The 21873-nt window shown below is 42.3% G+C and overlaps 1 protein-coding gene across 4 annotated transcripts in view; it reads right to left on the reverse strand.

The window, feature by feature from the left end:
- Positions 1-21479, reverse strand: part of METTL24 (methyltransferase like 24) — a 131858-nt gene extending 110379 nt beyond the window's left edge. For 3 of the 4 annotated variants that reach the window (XR_008625745.2, XM_063604984.1, XM_024929059.4), the window contains exon 1: positions 20804-21479. Coding sequence is in view for 3 of the 4 variants with exons in the window: in XM_063604984.1 (XP_063461054.1) it covers positions 20804-21121 (318 nt within the window). In the remaining variant the exon portion in view is untranslated. The remainder of the gene's footprint in view (positions 1-20803) is intronic. The other variant, XM_063604985.1, reaches the window with a different exon arrangement.
- Positions 21480-21873: the final 394 nt, after the last annotated feature.

The raw sequence follows: 21873 nt of genomic DNA on the forward strand, positions 1-21873 counted from the left end.
TGAAATACTATGCAGCCATAAAACAGAACAAGATCATATCTTTTGCAGGAACATAGATGGAGCTGGAGGCCATTATCCTTATCAAACTAATGCAGGAACAGAAAACCAAATACTGCATGTTCTCACTTAGAAGTGGGAGCTAAATGATGAGAACTCATAGGCACAAAGGAGGGAAGAGCAGATACTGGGGTCTACTTGAGGGTCGAGGGTTGGAGAAGGGAGAAGAATGGAAAAATAACTATTGGGTACTAGGCTCAATACTTGGGTGATGAAATAATCTGTACAACAAACCCTCATTATATGAGTTTACCTATGTAACAAACCTTCACATGTACCCTAGAACCTAAAATAAAAGTTAGAAAAAAAGAGTGCACAGAATAATAAAAAAGAGGTGGTTATCATTATGAATGTACCCCTACAGCACTTTCCCAATGCCACACCATCAGAGATTGAATGGTAGGCTAGAACAGACCATTGGTCTTATGCAGATTCTTGGATAGGGAAAGAAAAGTATAACCAAGGACAAGTCAGTGTCAAGATCAGATTCAGGGAAGTTAGGAAGTGCCCAGATAGACCATAAGGAAATTCCAGTTACAAAACAAATCCTGTTGCATCATGACCCTAACATACTTTTCCTCCTGCCCAGAATTCTCCCGCTTATTCACTAGTCAGTTCAGATTCCACTTATTCTTCAGACTCTAGTTTTAGTTCCACATATTCCCTCAAATTTCTTAATCCCTCAAGCCTCTACTATGTGCAAAATAGACCATGCAAAGCAGGTGCTTCAGCAATTATTACTTTTACTTCCCATTTTATACTTAATCAAACATTTGGTAAAATCTGTTTCAAGTGTGTCAATCTTGTTTCTCTAACCAGACTACAAGCCCTGTGAAGATGCCATGTGTTTTACTGCTTTTACAGTCCCCCACAGAAATGATTCCAAGGGACATTTTTACACTGATTTAAATGCCAGGGAGGAAAGAACATGATATAATCCTCAGGGCTGAGGACAATTTGTTTTAATGACTTTGGAAGAAAGAAGGGAAATTCACTAACTGGACTTTATAGTAATACCTTAATCTAGCTAAATATACATACTCTTTCTTTCGGTGGAAATAAATTATTATAAACCCTACATGTTGGCTGGGTGTGGTGGATCACACCTGTAATCCCAGCACTTTGGGAGGCTGAGGTGGGTGGATCACCTGAGGTCGGGAGTTTGAGACCAACCTGGCCAACATGGGCAAAACCCTATCTCTACTAAAAATACAAAAATTAGCTGGGCGTGATGGTGCATGCCTGTAATACCAGCTACTCAGGAAGCTGAGGCCGGAGAATCACTTGAGTCTGGGAGGTGGAGGTTGCAGTGAGCTGAGATCATGCCACTGCCCTCCAGCCTGGGCAACAGAGCAAGATTCTGTCTCAAAAAACAAAGCCAAAGCAAAACAACAATAACAAAAACCCCTACGTGTCTTTGATTCAGCTTTGTTCAAATTAAAATTAAAACCAGAGATGGCAAGTAGTTTAGCAGGAACCCTGAGAAAAACTACAAGGAAGCATTTTTGAGAATTTAAAACACTTCATTAAAACTTAGCATTTGTTTTAATAGATTAAAAAGTTAAGTATTTACATAGCAGTTATCATAAACTTTAAGCTAAATCTGTATAAGTTCTCTACTTGAAATCATTAAGGTTAGGTTTTGTCCAAATCATTTAACAGCACTGAGCTAATTAGTCTATAATATTGAAAGTTAGCTTTCATAATTCCAAAGACTGTTTGTATGTAACCTTGCAACTATCGATATTTGTTACTGCAAATTTTATTGGTTAAATGCAGAAAAAGTAGTTGGTAAAGGTGAAGATGAAAACAGTGTTTGTCATGGGAGGTTGATCCCACAGAGATGACCTCCCAGAGATAACCTCCTGGTCATAACTGTTCTGGTCTACTTCTAATCATTCATCCTGGATAGTGATGTTGTGCAGATTCTCTTAAAGTTAAGTAAGTGCATTCCTCCTTATAGGAATTTATTTTACAAGTAAAATAAAGTAGCTTCAGTGTACCTTAAAACATGGTGCCACAACTTTTCTTTTCTTCAACACATATTGCAGTACAAGCACTCTTAATCTGTCTCTACAAAACCAATTCAGAATTTTCCCTATCTGTGTACTCCTGCAGCTAACAGCTTGGTTCATTCTCCCCCTAGGAGTCATTTGGCTTGCTCCCAAACCAGTTTCTATCAGTTGTACAAGTTATTGAAATGACATAATTTAATTGAAAATTAGGTAAACCAATGAAATGTGTGCATAGAAAGAAAATGAGTTCTTTTTCCTATGAAAAAACAAGTCAATAAAAGCTATGTGCCATTTCTAAATACTGTGCATTAGGTATGGGTGAGGTAACTGCAAAAAAGAATAACAAAATCACTAAAATCTGGAGGTGTTCTGCACTTAGACTATTTTACAAGTGTCAGATTCTTGCTCCACTTTAAAGAAACCAAAACTGGGAAGGGTGGGTGATATAGTATAGATGGCTTTGGGCAAGAAAGATCAGAACTCCAGCCAGGGGCAATACACACAACAAAAGATTGGCAAACAAATGTACACATATATGTTTTCAGTTAAAATAGATGGTCTATGTATATGTTTTTGTGATTCACTGTTTCAATCATATTTTATTGTATATAACTGACCAATTACTACAGATTGGTGACTTTGGATATGGGGCTTCTACTCAACTTGTCAATTAAACAATTGTAGAGATGACACAAGTGTATAGCTAGAGACAGTGCCATGTTATTAATTAACTTAGAAGATGTCAGAGTAATGTTGGTGCCTAGCTGGAGGAATACGAACATAAACCAGGATGTGGACAAGGTTGAAGAGATGACCCATAACTTCCTTTATATTTATTTTCTCAAGAAGCTATGAATTTTCCCACCTTTAAAGACTGTTTTAGCATTCATCATTTTAACAGCATAGAACAAGCACTTATTTACAAATGAAACAACACAAAAATCAATAGGAGGGAGGAACCACTGGCTACTATCCTGAAAAGAAAACACAGCTCTTCTTCAAGGTCTAACTTAAGGAGTCCAGGGCGCTCACACATCTGGCACAAGGAGGATGGAGCTAGGCCAGGCCTGGGTTGCTGAGGGGCAGGGGCATGGGGGTGGAGAGGAGGGGTCCTGACTCTAGGGGCTGTTGTCCAGGACAGTAGGTCCACCTCCTGAGGGTTCAGCCCAGCCAGCAGTGAAGTGATTCCGGGAGAGAGAAGCCCATCACACTGGGGCAGCTCTCAGTTAAAGATGAACACCAGTTACTGAACTCTCTACCCCAAGTTTAGAAATCAACCATCACAACCATCCCTGGCCATGTCTTAACCTGGCACTCATGCCTCCCTGCCAGAGTGGTCCATCACAGGAGCCCTGGGCTAGGGGAGACCTAGGTATCTGTAATCTGAAAACTCCTATGGCCGATTCTGACCCACTCTTCATGAGCGACCTTCATGAGGATCATGAATATGCTGAAATCAACTGCAAATGAATGTGCATGTGTGCAAATGTTCAGTATTCTGGAGCACTTGTCCACAGCTTCCATCAAATTGTTTTCATCAAAATTTTGTAACTCAAAAGCATGGAGAACCACTGTTCTGAACTCCGTTCAAGTCTTCACCGTCCTGGTTATCTCCACAGTACGGAGAAAATCTGAGATGAGGCTGAACACAGCATTCCCCCGTACACAGCCTTCCTGCTGTACGTTCTCTATTTTTTTTTCCAGACTCCAATCTGTTCCTCTTTCTTCACTTCTATTTTTACACTGAGAAGTTTGGATTTCAAAATAACTATAACCTAAGAATTCCTCAGATAAAAGACACAGAAAAGTAAATTTCCAATTTCCCTTACCCTACTTCTCACATTCCTGTATGGTTTTATTATTAAAACTTTTTTTTTTTTCAAAAAAATGAAGGGCACTTTATGTCTGTTTTTCCTATTAAGTTAATGGCTTGAACAAATATACACATATTTATTTTAATTGTCAGCATCATGGCTTACCTATGTTTTTAAAATAACAAATTATACATATAGATGGCACTCTTTTCTCCTGTGTCTTGTCTCAACACATGACCATAACAAGAAAGGATACAATGTTGTATGTGTTAAACAGGCTCCAATCTGTGCTGGTAGTTTGGTTTTACAAATAAGAACATTCCCTGTCCAGGAATAAGGCCCAGGCATTTGGATTTTCCAAAACAACTCTCTGTAACCAGGATATCCAAATAAATTCAAGCATTTCAATTTCAAAACTGATGTAGCTATCTGCTCCTGATTGAGGTTCCTCTAAGTGCACATTAGTTAAATAAGCCATTTTCTGCTATTTCTGAGCAAAATGAATATTCACTATTCAAAAGGACATGCCCTATCCTAATTATATAACCAGTTCAAATTTTTTTTAAGAAATGTAAGATATACTTGAAATTCTAACCTGACAAAATTGCTGAAATTAAGCTTTAAGATATATTCGTTCATTTGGAAAATGTCTAAGAAGCCTTAATATCAAACCTAAAATGTATAGTAATCAACATATTTTTCTGAGATCCAGATTTCAGCATAGAGGCAGTCTCAGTATAAAGCAGAAAGAACATGGAATCTGACCTCATCTGACCTGGATTATAATCGCAATTTATCTCAATCCAGTAATTTAACCAGATTTCTTCTTGGTAGAATGGACATAACGTCCATCTCACTCACAAGGCTATGATGAGAATCACTTGGGATAACAACAGAGCAAGCCTTTGTAGGCTGGGAAGAGCTATTTAAAAGCAAGATACTGTAGCTGCTGTTCCCTTTTTAACGCAAAAGCCCTCCAAAATGCATAGGATGCTTCTGGCACACAAGTCATTAGAATGAGGTGACAACAGTCATCTGAGTGAGAATGAAGGTGAGAAAGAAGGGCCAAGGTAGCTGAAATCCTTAGCAGAACAAGCGCTCCCTTGTATAAGAGGTGCAATGGGCTGACAGCTTCCTGGCCACATCTTTTGACAACCCCCTGGTGGTCAGTGTCAGTGCTTTGTGCAAAAAGCTAATGCACTAGGAGGTCAGCAAGCTCACAGTGATGGCAGCTTGAGGCTCTCTCTGCTCTGGCAAACAGCAAGCTCCTATGTTTCTAATGCAGGGCTGTGTGTATCTGATTCTGCAATGTGTCTGCCATGCCTGGGGAGCTGTTGGGAGAGGGAGCACCATGAAGTTCACCAGCAGCCAGAAGAAGATTCCTGAGAGGCCAAGCCAAGTGCTACCTAGAGAGGCCAGCATGTGGGCTCCACATTTCTGCTGAAGACGCCTGTGCCCACAAGTGAGTACCATCAGGCTGAGGTCCCAGGGTACGCTCACAGTTCATTTCTCTTTATCTGAACAGAGAATATCATGTACTTTCACACCTGTCATGCATTCCATGGGCTTCTGCGCATTTTTGAAAAACGGAGATATGATTCACATGCCACAAAATTTACTATTTTAAATTTACCATTTCACTGTGGCTTTTAGTATATATACAGCTTGTGCAACTGACACCATTATCTAATTCCAGAATACTTTCATCACCCCAAAAAGAAACTCCGTTCCTAGTAGCAGTTGCTTCCCATTCCCCTCTACCCCCAGCCTCTGGCAACCACTAATCTACTTTCTGTCTCTCTAGATTTGCCTATTCTGGACATTTCATTAAAAAATGAGTAATGCAATATGTGGCCTTTTGTGATTGCTTTTACTTAGCATTAGGTTTCAAGGTCCATCCATGTTGTAGCATGTATCAGTGCTTCATCCCTTTTTATAGTTGAGTAAGTTTCCCCTGTATGGGTATACCACATCTTGTGTACCCATTCGTCAGCTGATAGACATTTGGATGGTTTCCAACTTTTGGCTACTATGGATAATGACCCTATGAATAATCATGGACAAGTTTCGTGTAAACATGTTTTCAGTTATCTTAGGTATATACCTGGAATGCAATTGCTGGGTCATTTCTGAGCACTTTTGAACCCTAAAGTTTATGTCATCACCCTCCGTGTACCCATTTCCATGGCAGATAGAAATAAATATAGTTCATCAGGAACCCCAAAAGCCAAAGGAGAAAATGAAGACAGGAAGAAAGGGAAAAAGGGGTTCTGCATGAAGCAATATATTGCTGCTCTCAAAGTACCACTAATAATATATTTCCCCTGTACCATAACACAGCAGTAGCCATAGCTAGGATGAGGGGACCAGCACTGGGCCTAAGTTGGCACAATCCTCTTAATAATAAGAACAATGAACATATAATGAGTGCTTCCTATGGACAAGGCACTGTGCTGAGCACATTTTATGAATTGTCTAGTAGTAGAGAGGAAAGGAGAAACAGGATTATTGAAAACAAACACTCACTGCAGCCAATTCTGCCTTCTGCCAGAGTGGCATAATTCATGCCTAGGACAGGCCTGGAAGGAAAGGGGAAAACAGAGGAAGCTAAATTGCCTGAGGAAGAAAATGACATTTATTTGCTAGAGTCAGGTAGGGAGTAGGGGTGTTGAAGGCCTGAAAATGGAAAAGGGATTGATGTGTAGATAAGAGAATGCAGGAACAATGGAGCAGGGGCCTAAGAAGAAAATACAGCCTGTAAGAAACCCCAATGGCCAAGAAAACTTTAATCAGTTTTAGTTGATTTCTGTTTTGAACCATGTTGATATTTTCCTCCTTTTCCCTGAGACCTTCAGTAAGGCCTGTGTTGGTGTCACTCTGGAAGATTAGAGAAGCGGGCAGTGCGGAGCGAAGAGGAGACAGCAGTGGCCAGAGGTGAAACACTGAGGTAGCAGCAGAAATTCAAAGAAAGATGACCAGGAAAGGTAAGCCCCATTATTATCAGAATATTGGAGGGAAGAAAAGGTACTGAACTTTTAGTACATGGCTCAAGCCATTTTAAGTATTAGGGGAAAGGGTGACCCCAGAAGCTGGAAGAGATGAGATCACCTGACTTTCATACTGTAATCTGCCCAACAATGCAACGGTTATGTTATAAAGGTGGGTAACAGGGAGTAGGAGGCAAATCCAAGATTTACCACTTCAATGTTCACTGCATGACAATGGACTCATGACCTTCGAGACTTTGCGGTGCCATTCCCATAAATGGTCAGAAAGTCCCAAAACATTCTCAGTGCCCTATGGAAGTCAAGGACTGTTCTCATGCTGCAAATGAAAAAAACTCTAGCACGAGAGTCTCCTGGACATGACTGGGTCCACTGAAGTTTTTTCTCACTCACCCTCCTGCAACAGTCACAGCTAAGGGGCCCTGAGGCCACTTCTGTAGCAGGGGTTGACAAAAATTTTCTGAAAAAAGCCACACAGTAAATACTTTAAACTTTGTGAGCCAAGAAGCAAAATCAAGAATATTATTAATAAATAGGTAGTTATATAAAAAGATAAATTTCTACAACTTTTATTGATGAAATAAAAAAATAATAATTGTGCACAAATTTTAGTAATACAGATCTGTTAATGAGAAGAATGAAATTTATTGATAGCAAATCCATTGGGGTATATACCCGGAATGTATATACCCCAAGTTAGTGTTTCCCAAGCAATGGGGAAAGGATTCTCTATTCAATAAATGTTGTGGCATAACTGGCTAGCCATATACAGAAGACTGAAACTAGGCCCCTTCCTTGTACCATACACAAAAATCAACTAAAGATGGATTAAAGCCTTAAATGTCAATCCTATAACTATAAAACTCTGGAAGACAGCCTAGGCAATACTATCCTGGACACAGGAACGAGCAAAGACTTCATGACAAAAACGCCAAAAGCAAACGCAACAAAAGCAAAAATTGACAAATGGGATCTACTTAAACTTAAGAGCTTCTGCATAGCAAAAGAAACTATCAACAGAGTTAGCAAACAACCTGTAGAGGATGGGAGAAAATGCCTGCAAACTGTGCATCTGACATAGGTCTAATACCCAGCATCTATGAGGAACTTACATTTATAAGAAAAAAACAGCCCCATTAAAAAGTGGGCAAAGGTCATGAACAGACATTTCTCTAAAGAAGATTTACATGCAGCCAGCAAGCATATGAAAAAGAAATCTCAATATTACGGATCAGTAGAGAAATGTAAATCAAAACCACAATGAGATACCATCTCACACCAGTAAGAAGGCTATTATTAAAAAGTCAAAAAGTAACAGATGCTGGCAAGGTTATGGAGAAAAAGGAACATTTATACACGGTTGGTGGGAGTGTAAATGAGTTCAACCATTGTGAAAAGCAGTGTGGCGATTCCTCAAAGAGCTAAAAGCAGAACTACCATTCAACGCAGCAAAACCATTATTGGGTTTGTACCCAGAGGAATATAAATCATTCTACCATAAAGACACATGCACATGAATGTTCATTGCAGCCCTATTCACAATAGCAAAGACATGGAATCAACCTAAATGCCCATCAGTGATAGACTGGATAAAGTAAATGTGGTACATATACACCATGGACTGTTGGGCAGCCATAAAAAAGAATGAGATCATGTCTTTTGCAGGAGCATGAAGGGAGCTGGAGGCCATTACTGTTAGTAAACTAATACAGGAACAGAAAACCAAATACCGTATATTCTCACTTGTAAATGGGAGCTAATGATGAAAACTCATAGACACAAAGAAGAGAACAATAGACACTGACTGGGACCTACTTGAGGGTGGAGGATGGGAGGAGGGAGAGGAGCAGAAAAAATAACTATTCAGTACCAGGCTTAGTACCTGGTTGTCAAAATAATCTGTACAACAAGCCCCCATGACACAAGTTTACCTGTATAACAAACCTGCACATGTACCCCAGAACCTGAAACAAAAGTTATAAACAAAACAAAAAACAAAGTTAGTTTTTCCTAACATCAAACCGATTACAAATGTTCATCTGTAGAAACCATTCTTAGCTTATGGGCCATACATAAGCTACATGTGGTTCTCAACTTCTGTTCTGCAGCCACTGTTACCTGAAGCAAAGTGAATGCTGGGTTATCTGTGTAAAGAGTCTGTAATGCAATACCCTGATTCGGAAATTAGACACCTCAAATGGACTTTCAAGTAGCGCTTGAAAGATCCAGCTGTTCCTCAAACCCATTGGTCTATACCCAGTGAGAGAAACAACCATTCTTTCAGCCAGTATTTCCTGAGAACCTACTATGTGCCAGAACTATCATAGTCACTGGGGATATCATGGTGAGTAAGACAGATGAGCCCCCTGCCTTCATAGGGAATGACTGCAAACAAAAGTTAAAGCAAGAAAAAATTGTCAGAGAGCGGTAATGCTATGGAGAAAACAAGAGACTATATTGGAGGAGTAGGGATAGGGAGCTACTTCAGGTGATACAGTGTAATAAGCAGTTCCTTTGTCCCTATATTATTCTCTCTCTCTTTTTTTTTTTTTTGAGATGGAGTCTCACTCTGTCACCCAGCAGGCTGGAGTGCAATGGCATGATTTTGGCTCACTGCAACCTCCACCTCCCCGGTTCAAGTGATTCTCCTGCCTCAGCCTCCCAAGTAGCTGGGATTACAGGCATGTGCCATCACGCCCAGCTAATTTTTGTATATTTAGTAGAGACAGAGTTTCACTATGTTGGTCAGGCTGGTCTCGAACTCCTGATCTCAAGTCATCCACCCACCTCAGCCTCCCAAAGTGCTGGGATTACAGGCGTGAGTCAGCGCACATGGCCATCAATCCTTTTTTTCAATCAGACATTTGTATTTTTTCCAGTATGATGGAGGTGAAATAGAAATCTCACTGTGTTTTGATTTTCTTCCCCTTATTAATCATCGTTATATGTAAATACATTTTTTTTTGACTTTTCAGGTTTCCTCTTCTATTAATCCCTGACTGATTTCTTGTTTATTTTTCTGTTCAGTTTTCTTTTTCACTTTGATGGCGTTCTTTTAAAATTTTGGACATTGATCCTTTATTGGTGCTATACATTGTAGATATCCTTGCCCAGACTATGACTTGTCTTTTAACTTTGTAGTGCCTCTTGTTTACAAGATTTTAATTTTTATCTGGTAAAGAATCCACTGTATATGAGAATTGGTTGTTAGCTCCCTTCTCAGCAGGCAAATATAGAAAAAAGCCTGGATTTTAAGTTTAAACCTTCACTTCATGCCTTATAGCTGTGTCTTGCCCAAATTTATTAAAGTGTTGAGCCCTGACTTCCCTGTCTGCAAAATGAGAACAATTCCTACCTCACGGTTTTGTTTTGAGAATTAAATGAAAAAATATATGCAACTCTCCTAGTACAGTAGGCCCCTCCTACCCCACTCTTAAATTATAAGCTGCTTGAAGGAATTATATTCCGCATAAAACCATGTGCAACACTGATACTTAGACTTTATTGTGTTGACTGAGTTTATCTTTAAAATGCATATAAAGTACCAAGTATAATGATATGCACTTAATTGACTAAAATGTGGAAGACAAGACTGGAAAAACAATTTAGCAATTAGCTCTTTAACCCACAATTGCTCCAACTGGCCTCCCTTGAACTAAAGAGGTAACAGAGGAGTGGTAGTAAGTGACCCAGTTAATAGGAAATTTGTAAACATTCTTTCGAGGGAAAATGGTATTTAAAAAGCCTGGAATCCCATTTATACTGTCAATCCTACTATGGACCAAAATCATTGAACAGCATGTTGTAAAAGATATTTGTAATTAGCTTTGAGAGGAAAAAAAATCACAAACTAATGTGAAAAATAAGCCTCAACCAATTTCATAATAAATGAGTTATATGGGGAATACATTTATAATACAAACACTAACAAAAATATACTAGTTATGGCTAGCTTTTATTTCAGATTAAAAAGAAAAATTCCAACTCCTCTGATCCCTGAGCATATTATATATGCATTACGTTTCAAGAATAATAAAATAAATATTTAAAATTGCAGGGAACATTGGGCTTTACCCACCACAAGCACACACATCTATACATTTTTGGTACTCACAGGCCAGTGCCCCAGCTGGAAACACAAGGCTGAACACAGATCATATTCATTGACTGAACTCTTTCCATGTGAACACCTGCAAGGTGCTTTCACCTTCCTGCTCTCGTTTCATCTTCACGACAACCCTGTGAGTTAAGTATTAGTAACTTTTTTTCAAAGGAAGAAACTCAAGTTCAGAGAGGATATGCCACTTGTCCATATCCACTAAGCAAGGGAGCAGAATTTAAACTGCTGACTGCAAGTATGAAAATATGAGCCCATCTTATAGATGAAGCTGCACCATACTGAAGTATTTTCATGAAATTTGTAAAACCATGTAAACAGGACTCCTAGATCCCACGTATTACTTTCACTGACTTCTCCCATACGCTACTCCCGAAACTGCTGAAGGAAGAGGCCCCCTTCTATGGCCTAATTACTCTGAGCTCAATGAGCATGTATTTTGCTAATCAGGATTTTTAAGTGATGTGCTCTAGTCAAAGTACATGAAAAATAAACTAAAATGACTTGCTGTTGCATTGTGCACAATAGCAAATGCTATAAAACACGAATATTGCCTCTGATTTGGGGACGGATTCTGAAAACATGTTTGGAGGTCGTTCAACCAGCTCCAACTAAAAATGAGTAAGTGATGGCCGTGAAGATGGATTGACTTGGAGTCTGATTCATCTCATCAGAGGCCTTTGGCCCACTTACACTCATGGCTTTATTTATTCAAATAATTTGCTTTATTCCACCCCCCTAGAGAAAAAGACCAGCAGACCATCATCCCACCCCTGCTCTGTGCAAAGAATCTAACATAAACAATGTCAACAAGAATCATTGCATTTAACAAACTCCAGGATGCACCACGGCACTGTTTGTAAGATGTAAATGGAGTCTTGTTTTAGTTCACTGTTCTGCTAAATTCAGGTGTCTGCTTCATTTTAGATCTCGGTCCCCTGAAAAGAGGCTCCCGTGAGCGAACGTGAAACATGACCTAGACGATGTCCATTTAGACACGGATGATTGAAGGGTTACTATACTGTGGTGACCGCTGGCATTGCTTGCTACCCATCTCCAACTCTCTGACTATGGCACACAGCAGGATGGTCCCTCTAGCATTGGGTGGGACTGAGCAACTGGCTCTGACCATTGGATTGTGAGCAGAGGCAATGTGTGTTGCTTCCAGGCTAGAGCTTTTAATAATGCCATGCAAAGATCCTCCAGAGCATTCACCCCTCTGCCAAGGTGACCAGCAATGTTCCAGATGGCAGTCACACTGCTAGCATGGGGTCCAGAGAGATGCAGTGACAGCACAGAGCAGCACCCTACACCTGCAACAGATATCTGGCACAAGCAAGAAATAAACCTCTGCTAGCATGAGTCCGGAGCATTGTTTGTGACCACAGCATAAACTGGCCCCTCCCACCTAATGCCTCAGGCACATGGTGCCATGAAAAAGGGCTTGGTGTTGATTAAATTGAGTTGATCTAGTAATAAGTTAGCAGATTGGTGTGATTTAGTATCTGAAGTAAAATGTTATTATCTTGTCAGGGAAAGGTCCTTCAGCCCTTAGTTCACTTGGGCCCCAATCACCATGTTCCAAAATCTGTATTAAATAGACCTAAGCAAAATTGAAAAGGAAAAGTTACAGTTGTAACCTTCCAAACTGCCAGCTCTAATTTATTGGTCTGCCAAGGTTCTTAGTTGTAAACAATAGAAACTACCCTGGCTAGTTAAGCAGAAAAGGATTGATTAAAGATTTATTAGCTTACAGAATCTCAAGGGCAGGAATACCACCTCCAGACATGCCAGTGTAGATGACATAGCTTCACTGCTGGGCATGGACACCACCCTGAGCTCTGGATGCCTCTGATAGAACCTCGGCCACTGAGCTACTCTGTGGCCCTTGTGCCACCTGCTTTGCATCTGTAGGGTATAATCCAAACTCTCATGCAGGTGTGTCTAAATGGTGAAGCCTAGGTCACATGAATGCACTTTGGGTGCAAAGACAAGTGGCAATTATTTTTTGTTTTGTTTCTTAGAAAGGCAGAGAATTCCTCACACACGGGAAAGATATTCAAAGGTGTGACCAAAAAGAATAGTAAATACTCACTATATCTGTGGTAGTGCCTAATATGGATAACTAAGGTCTTCAGTGCTCATTTTAGTCATAATCAACTTCCAGAGCCTTCCTGGTCCCTGCAGCTCTTCTTTTTCTCTCCAGGAGGGTTTCAATCAATCCTTGTTTGTATTAGTTTCAGTTGGGTCTGCCACTTGCAACCCAGAGAGTCCTAACTGATACAGAAATAATCATGCATTAAAGTATTCCAGGCTAGCCAGTTGCAAGGGGGGCTGTGAATATTCAGATGCCCTGAAGAAATTTTCAGATTTTTTTTTTCCTGCAAGGTAACTATGCATGACAGAAAAAAAAAAAAATCAAAGAATATGAGACTCTAAGTTTGGTTTGAGAACCCTAATTGGGATCATGGGCTAAATACTGATACTTACGTTCTCTACTAAAAGTCCTCGAAATGGGGGCCGGGTGCGGTGACTCACATCCGTAATCCCAAAACTTTGGGAGGCCAAGGTGGGAGGATTACTTGAGCCCAGCAGTTCAAGGCCAGCCTGAGCAACATAGTGAGACCCTATCTCAATAAAATAAAATAAAATAAAATAAAATAAAATAAAATAAAATAAAATAAAAAATTAGGCCAGGCTCAGTGGCTCATGCCTGTAATCCCAGCACTTTGAGACGCTGAGGCAGGCAGATCACTAGGTCAGGAGTTTGAGACCAGCCTGGCCAACAGAGTGAAACCCCATCTCTACTAAAAATACAAAAAATTAGCTGGGCGTGGTGGCAGGCGCCTGTAATCCCAGCTACTTGGGAGGCTGAGGCAGGAGAATCACTTGAACCCAGGAGGTGGAGGTTGCAGTGAGCCGAGATCGCGCCACTGCACTCCAGCCCGGGTGACAGTGCTGTAGTACCAGTTACTTGGGAGGCCTGAGTTGGGAGGTCGAGGCTGCAGTGAGCCATGATCGCACCACTGCACTCCAGCCTGGGCAACAGGGTAAGACCCTGTCTCTAAAAAAATAAACAAATAAGTAAAAAATTAATCAATGTCTTCACAAATAACTTTTTACTTTAAAAAATATTACATATACCTAGATCTTGTAGGCGTATATTCACTAAATTAAAAATGTCAGTAGTATATCCAAAGTGCCAACTTATTGCCAATGCTACTTGGAAATAAGGCTATCTATAAGACTACATGTAGATAGAGAAATAGTTAATGTTAAAGAAAGATAGAGCTAGCTAGATGGGTATAGACATATGTATATTCACACACACACACATTGATGTTAGGGTCTAGGATTAGTAAAACCAAAGCTACCCTATACTCTGTTTCTAGGTGCTCAAGTCCAAGGGTTGGTTGAAATAATAGAATAAAATATGAGAAAAACAAAAACCTAAGGGCAAAACTGCATAAAAATTATACCAAATACTTAAGGCATGCCAAGGACTTAACTTCTTAGGGTAACTTAAAGTTTCTCTTTTCTCTAAGAATGGCTTCCAGGATAGGGCAGGCACCCTTGGCCTTTGTTTAGGTCAAGTGGCCTGAGCTGGCTGATCCAGGGTGAATGTCAAAGAGACCAAGCCCTGGAATCCAGTGAGGTGACCTGTATTATAATAGCACTTGAGGGAGAAGATCAAAGAATTCAGAAAGCTGGGATTTCCGTAACAGCCCTATTCCTTCTCTCTTCCACATGGCAGTCATTAACTCTTCCTCCAATTCAGTGAGAAATCCCAAGGTTTCCCAATAAATTTAATTCTAAAAAAATTTAATTGTTAATTATTATAGGCACATACAGTTGTTTATTTTTTAATTCTTTTTTTCTTCCTTTTTTGTTTAAGTTAGGCTAGAGCCCAGTTCCTGTTCATAACCAAAAGAATGTTAGGTTAACTAAGTCTATTCCCCTACGATCTTACCCTCCCCAGTATCCAGCTACAGCCTTAGGTAACTCATCTTCCTTAACGGGAGCAATTTAAAAGGACCTTTGGCTTTTCTGAACCGAGTAGTCATGTGCCATGCCGTCACTGAGCTTAGCAACCTTAGCCTTGATTGTCACTTTTTAGGAAAATAATTGCTAATTTTAACAACCTCTGTCTTATAGTTGTAACTTCAAATGCCTTCAGAGATCAGACAGGTGAGGTAAATGGAGAGAATGGTGAGCTGGACCTCACTGGACTCACTATATGCCCCATATAAAGATATTTATGTTCAAATACTTAAAACACTGTGTGGTTCAAATAAAATTCGTGGGCCAAATTTACCTCCTGAACTGTCAACAAGCAACCCACCTTGCTATTGGTTTATATTACATATGGGTCTAGATTATAAGGCTCTTGAAATTCAATTTTCATTCAATTATTTGAACAGGATAAAAATGTTTCTTGCACAGCAAATTTTCGTATCTTTTTTTTTTTATCAGAACATAAGACATTAATGGAGCTCATGTGAGGTATCTAGAGGACCCAAGTGGTGTTTTTAAAAGAAGCTTATCAATGCTGGCAGATTCCTGCCTCGGTGTGTGTCCCACGGTAAGTAAAACAGGCTCATGTTACTTTCTATGAACCACAGAACAAAGCATGCCAAACTCCTTAGAAGCACAAGGACTCCAAAAGTATTACAGCACAGATGGAAAAACTCAAATGCCTACCCTTGACAGTCTTTGGTTTAACTACTTGACCTGATTCTCTTCACAGACTAAAAAGGAAATCCAATTCTATTTGAGAAAACTGACAAGACATTCTTTTCCTTGGAGAAAATGGACTGGGACAAATTACACACAAAAAGCTGAAATCTCCACCACCAGTGGTTGAAAAACAATCGAGCCTCCATTAGCAGTTCCTTTGCCCACAGAATGCTCTCTGAGGAACTACGGGGTTTGGAAAAAGTGCAGGCCTCTATTGTTCATCCACGACACATCAAAGTTGTAATAAAAACCTGCTTCTCTTTGTGCGACTAAGCAACTGCTATTTCACACCCACATATTGCTGGAGCTTATTCAATTACCCTCAATGACTTTGTTTAAAATGAAAATGCTTTGCCTCCTAAGGACAGTGTGAGAGGACTGATTAATGTTGCTCCCTGAGGAACAGAAGTGTAGGTACACAGGCAAAAACCTGAGGAGCTAGAAACTACTGCTGGGCCATGTTTCACAAGCAATTCAAACCTATCTTCAAGTATTTTGTAAAGAATAAGGACTCTTAAGGCAGTTAGACATATCAGGGGGCATCCCATACCATTTTTCCTCTTTCTTCTTGATGACAATCACAGAATTAGAAAACTAAGAAGATGACAAGAAGTGAGAAAGAAAAACCAAATTTTGCCATATGGTTTTTCAGGAGAAGAGGCAACAGTTCTTTTTTTTTTTTTTTTTCCGCCTGACACATGGTTCCAAAAGATCTGTAACTAACGAACCAAGCCAGCACATTGCTGGGTTCTGGAGCTCTGTGACTCAGAAGTCACTTTTCTATCCAACATATTAAATGTCAAGTAAAATATATCCAATAAGAGAGATGAAACTTTTTCGGGAAGCTTGGCCACTGAGTGAGTGTCTCTCTTTTGCAAATGGGCCCTGTATGTTGCATCTGTCTTTTAGGTGGATTGCCAACCTATAAGAGATAAAACATCCACCCAAGAGCTGCATTAAAAAGCATAAATCATGAAGACCATATCTAGTCCTCTATAAATCCCTTCAAAAAGAACTTTATCTGTAATCATAGTAAAGGTCTGTTTCATTTAAGAAAGAAAAAAAAACCCAAACAGAAACACATGCAGATAGAAAACAGAGAGAAAATAAAAGAATCACAGTGGTATTTTTATGCATGCATAGTATGCGAAATTTGGAGATGAAGAGTCCCGACAGAATGCTTAAAGAATCTGTAATACACAAGAATATATAGGTTCCAGGGTGGGCATAATCATAAAGGGCAGTATTTATCCATCATCTGTCATTGGCTCTCATTTTGCAAAGCTTGAAGATTAGAACCCCTGATGTCAAAAGATCTGAAAATATTTAGAGCTAGTTCTTGCATGGCTCCATGAAGAAGGGGACGAGGAAAGAAAGAATTACATGAGGACTACACTTCACTACTCTTTTTTATAGCAGATTGTTTTCTTTAAGAGGAGCATAAGCTGTGATTAAAGTGGCAGAATTTTGGTGCCTCTAACACCTGGAATGGAAGCAGAGTAACAAGAAATACTTGGCAACCCAATTATTTCATGCAGGTTTTCATCTACCCAGAAAGCTGTCCTCAAAATAGAATGGAACTTTTTCTCCTTTATCAATCTGGGAGGTGCCTGGGGCAAAGTAACCAAGAACCTAAGAATATTGTTGATCAGTATTCTCAACAAACAAAATCTAAATACACTGTGATCCAAGGAGTTTAACAAATAGCTTCCTAATTTTATTTCAATTACTTAATGGTACATTCAGCTTACATTACACTGCTGTCTTGATGTGAGGCAGAAAAGAAACAAGACTTGTCCCTAGAGAGATATGGGGTTATTGAGCTTTGTTCCCAGAAGTGGGAGGATGGATTAGATAACTGATCTTTCTATAGTTTTAAGGAATATTTTAATTCAACTGTGAAATAATGGGAGAATAAAACAAATTCAAGATCAACACTATCTAGGGATTTGGGAAGGTTAGATGTATATCCCGAAAATAATAGCTAGCGAGAAGGAAATCTAAGAAAATGTTTACCTTAGGAGACTAAAAACTTAATATTTTAGAAATAGCAAAAGGCCCATTTATTTCTTATAAATTTTTAACCAAAGACATTTACAGTTACTGAATAGGCTGAAATAGTAAGATTCTTATACTTTCACATACTGGGGTCTCAGGAGTAAACATTTACTAGGGGTCACTATGGGAAATGCAATCCTTCCCATCAAGAACAACTGTGGAGACAAAACATTCCATCCGAAATGGATTATCAGGCCTCAACTTGTACAAAGCAATGCACAAATCAGACTCTTTCTGTTGTCATTCCAAGTGGGGGAGGGGTCAGCATGAAGCAGGGTTGCTATGGGAAGGTTTCTGGGCTATGAACCTTGACCTGAGGAATGTCCAAGGGTGAAAAGGGCAGGAGTCATAAGAAAGGGGGATGGGGCCTTGCAGGTAGAGGAGTCAGCATAAGCCACCTTTGTAGGTTACAGTGAATGACGTTTGGAGACTGGCTGAGGCTAAAAACCTGGGTCCTACTGTAGAAAGCAAAGCTACCATTACTGAGAGCTAAACATGCCAGGCACAAAGCTAAACATTTCCTTTACTTTTTTCCCTAATTTAATTGTAATAAAACTGAGCCCCAGGCCACAGGCTCGGATTGCTTCTCTTTGTTAGCCACACTCACTTCCTAGATGACCACATACGATCTCTCAGTTTTAGTGCCATTTGTACTTGGATGATTCTCAAATCACCACCTTCAGCCTGGACATCTCCTCCAAGCTCTGGACTCACACGTCCGGTTGCCTATTTGACATTTTCACATGCATGCCTGAAGGATATCTTAAACTGAATTCCTGCTTTCCATCTATCCCCCAAACAAAACAAACAAGAGAGAAATAACTGCTCCTCCTCATCCACCTTCCAAACACATCCAGAAACCAACCACTTCTCACCACCTCCACACCTACCACAGCAAGCCACCCCCATCTCCAGCCTGAATCACTGTGGCAGCCTCCTAGCTCCTAGCAGGGATGAGTGTGAACCTCCCCTCCAGCGCCCCACTGAGTCTATGCATTCCAAACCTGTCCTTTGTAGGACAGGCTCCAGCCATCAGTACTGTCGTTTGAGGTACAGACAAAGAGTTAAGAGTAATTATTTGACAGATGACAGCAGAAACAACAGATGATGAGTGAATCTAAAAGGAAAACTGCAGGGAGGGGTTGAGGGTGTCAAGGATGGAACATTTGAGGACATCCAGAGGGGAATAAAAGAAGCCCCACTCTTAAGAAACATCACAGTGTTGGCCTGGCGCAGTGGCTCACGCCTGTAATTCCAGCACTTTGGGGGATTGAGGCGGGTGGGTCACTTGAGGTCAGGAGTTCGATACCAGCCTGGCCAACATGGTGAAACCCCATCTCTATTAAAAATACAAAAATTAGCCCGGCGTGGTGGTGCACACCTGTAATCCCAGCTACTCGGTAGGCTGAGCCAGAAGAATCGCTTGAACCCGGGAGGCGGAAGTGGCAGTGAGCCAAGATCAAGCCACTGTACTCCAGCCTGGGCGACACAGCAAGACTCTGGCTCAAATTAAAAAAAAGAAAGAAAGAAAAGAAAAGAAAGAAACATCACATTGTAACTCAAATATGTCCCCCGCCTTGAGCAGCCTTTCTTGACTCCCCAGGCAAAGCTGAAGGCCTCAATTACAGGATTGGAAATCACCGGATGCCTGTGCTAAGAGCCTCCCCCACGAGAATCTGAACTTGTTTTGTGCCTCCAGCACCAGATGCCTACCTGGTAAGCCCTTGGCAAAACTGTGCTGAATGTTTAACATGGTATCACGGACAGTGAATTAGGAACTTGGAGAGGAAGTGGCTGCTTTCTTCTGGAAGAGCTAATCAAGACTTTACACAGGAGGTGAGGTTTGCGAGATAGAAAAAGGTATTTCAGTTTATCCAGGAAGTTAGCACGATGGCCCAGCAAGGAACAGCAGTGGTGTGGAAAGACGGAGGGCGAGGCCCGAAGGAAGCTAGGAAGGGAAGCCCGGCAGGAGTGCTGGGTTGTGGTGCTGAAAAGTAGGCTAGCACTGGGCAGCCGAAGACAGCAGCGAGGCAAAGGAAGAGTTGTTCCCTCCCCTCCAGGACCGGTGATGGGAAGCGGGGTGGAGGTTGGGGTGGATGTCTAAAAGAAACGAGGAACAGCCGGGCAACGGAAAGTAGTTGCTTTGGAGAACGTGGTTGAGGCTGGAAAGCAGGAGTTGATGGGTAAAACGATGAGGAGAGCTCATACCTGTAGTTCTTTTCATTTCCATGTACGACGCAAACTACCGAGCTCCAGAAAGGAGATGAGCCCAAAACCTTAACAATCAGAGGCTAAAAATGGACTAATCAATGAGGTGTAAGCCAAGAAGTTAATGAGGTAGGAGGCACAACACGGTCGAGAGTTATAAGACAAACCCAGGTTATTACTTGGGTCCTCGAGGATCCAATTAACTTCTCATTAAGTGGGGCTGGGTGCTCGGCTTCTCAACTGGCGCCAGCCTCCCAGCCCCCAGCCAACGCCTGGAATGAGACTCCAGGGAAATTCGGCCAGCTGGTGGATCTTCAGCGAGATGAAGGCAGTGGCGTGGATAGGCCATTCACGGCGATACCCACCCAACTCTGTCCAGGCCTTAAGCAGAAGGCTGGGAGCAGCACAGCACATCAATGGCAGCCACAACGCCTTCCTTTCCCTTTCCCTGCCTATCACGCAAACACTCCCCTACTAAAGTGTACCCTCCGTGAGAACAGGGCTCCGTCCTTCTTCACGGGATGCGCGGAGCCTAGAAGGGCGCCCGGCCACGGCGACGCCCAAGTACTGGCTGAATAGTGAATGAACTCCGCTTGGCCGCACTTCAGTCTATCTGGGCACTGAAAGATGCGACCCGTGGAGCCGCCTAAGAGAGCACAGGGGGAAGAGAAGAAGCGGAAGCCTCCGGAGGTCCCAGCGAGGCGGCCTGCGGGACCTGAGCGCCGGGCTCCGTAGCGCGGTCGGGAGGGGGCTTCTGGTCCCAGGCCCAAGACCGACCGCTTTGCAACTGACCTTCCGGCGGGGGCGCCCGCGCGGGGCACAGCAGCCAGGCTCCGGCGTCCCGCTCCCGCCGCCCCCCGGCGGCGCCCGGCGACCGCTGCGCACGTAGGTCACCTGCCTCCTGCTGGCGCCGCGCGGCTGGCCCGGCGCGGGCGGCAGGTGCGGCCCAGGTGGCCGCCAGGCCGGGCCCGGCGGGGCGCTGCGGGTGGGGGACCCGGGCCCGGCGCGCCGCAGCTCTGCGCAGAGCCGCAGGCCGAGCAACAGCGCGGCCCCGAGTAGACACCGGCGCAGGACGCCGCAGCCCCTCCCGGGCGGCCTCTCCCGGGCCATGGCGCTACACTCGGGGTCCCGCGGGCCGCGCCTGGCCGGCAGCAGGGATGTAGCCCCACAGGCCGGAGCGGCCAACTGTGGGAACTCCCCCGCGGGCCGGGGTGCGGGCTCGGACCCGCCTCCCTCCCTCCCGACCGAGGAAGCCCCAGCGTAACCTTATCCTGCCCTGCCGAGCGCGCACCGCCGCTGGAACGGTGGTGGGCCGAACGCGGTCACAGGGGGCCCTCTCCGCCCCTCCGGAGGTGCCAGGGCCCGGCTGTGCAGGGTCCCTCAAGAGGTGCCCTCCGCCCCGGCCTCCAAAGCCTGACGGAGCTGAAAGACATAGGGCCAGAAAAAGCGCATTCCTAACGGGATCCCGGGCCATAACTTCATTTTCTGGTATTAGTGTTGTTGGAGAAACACAGGAGGAGGGTAGGTGAGCATACAAGGAACAGTCAAGCAGTTTGCACCATTAAGCACAATATAAAAATAAATAGCACTTATGCCCGGGCTTACAACTTCTCTCTCTCTCTCAAGAAAGAAAGGGATTGGGGGGCGAAGAGAATAGCACTCAATGCAGAATAATCAAATTAGAGTTATTCTATGTCTAAATTCTGCCTGAAGCCAATTCGTGCTTTCTTTCCGTGTTATGAAATGTGTGGGGGTGAAGAAGAAGAGGGAAAAAGCCAGCTAAGACATCTGACAGCGGGTTGGTGAGGAGGGGGGAGAGAGAACAGAAGTTACCATGGCATGATGTAAATCAAATTAATTTA

Source organism: Pan paniscus, chromosome 5 (assembly GCF_029289425.2).
Source record: "Pan paniscus chromosome 5, NHGRI_mPanPan1-v2.0_pri, whole genome shotgun sequence".
NCBI lineage: Eukaryota > Metazoa > Chordata > Mammalia > Primates > Hominidae > Pan > Pan paniscus.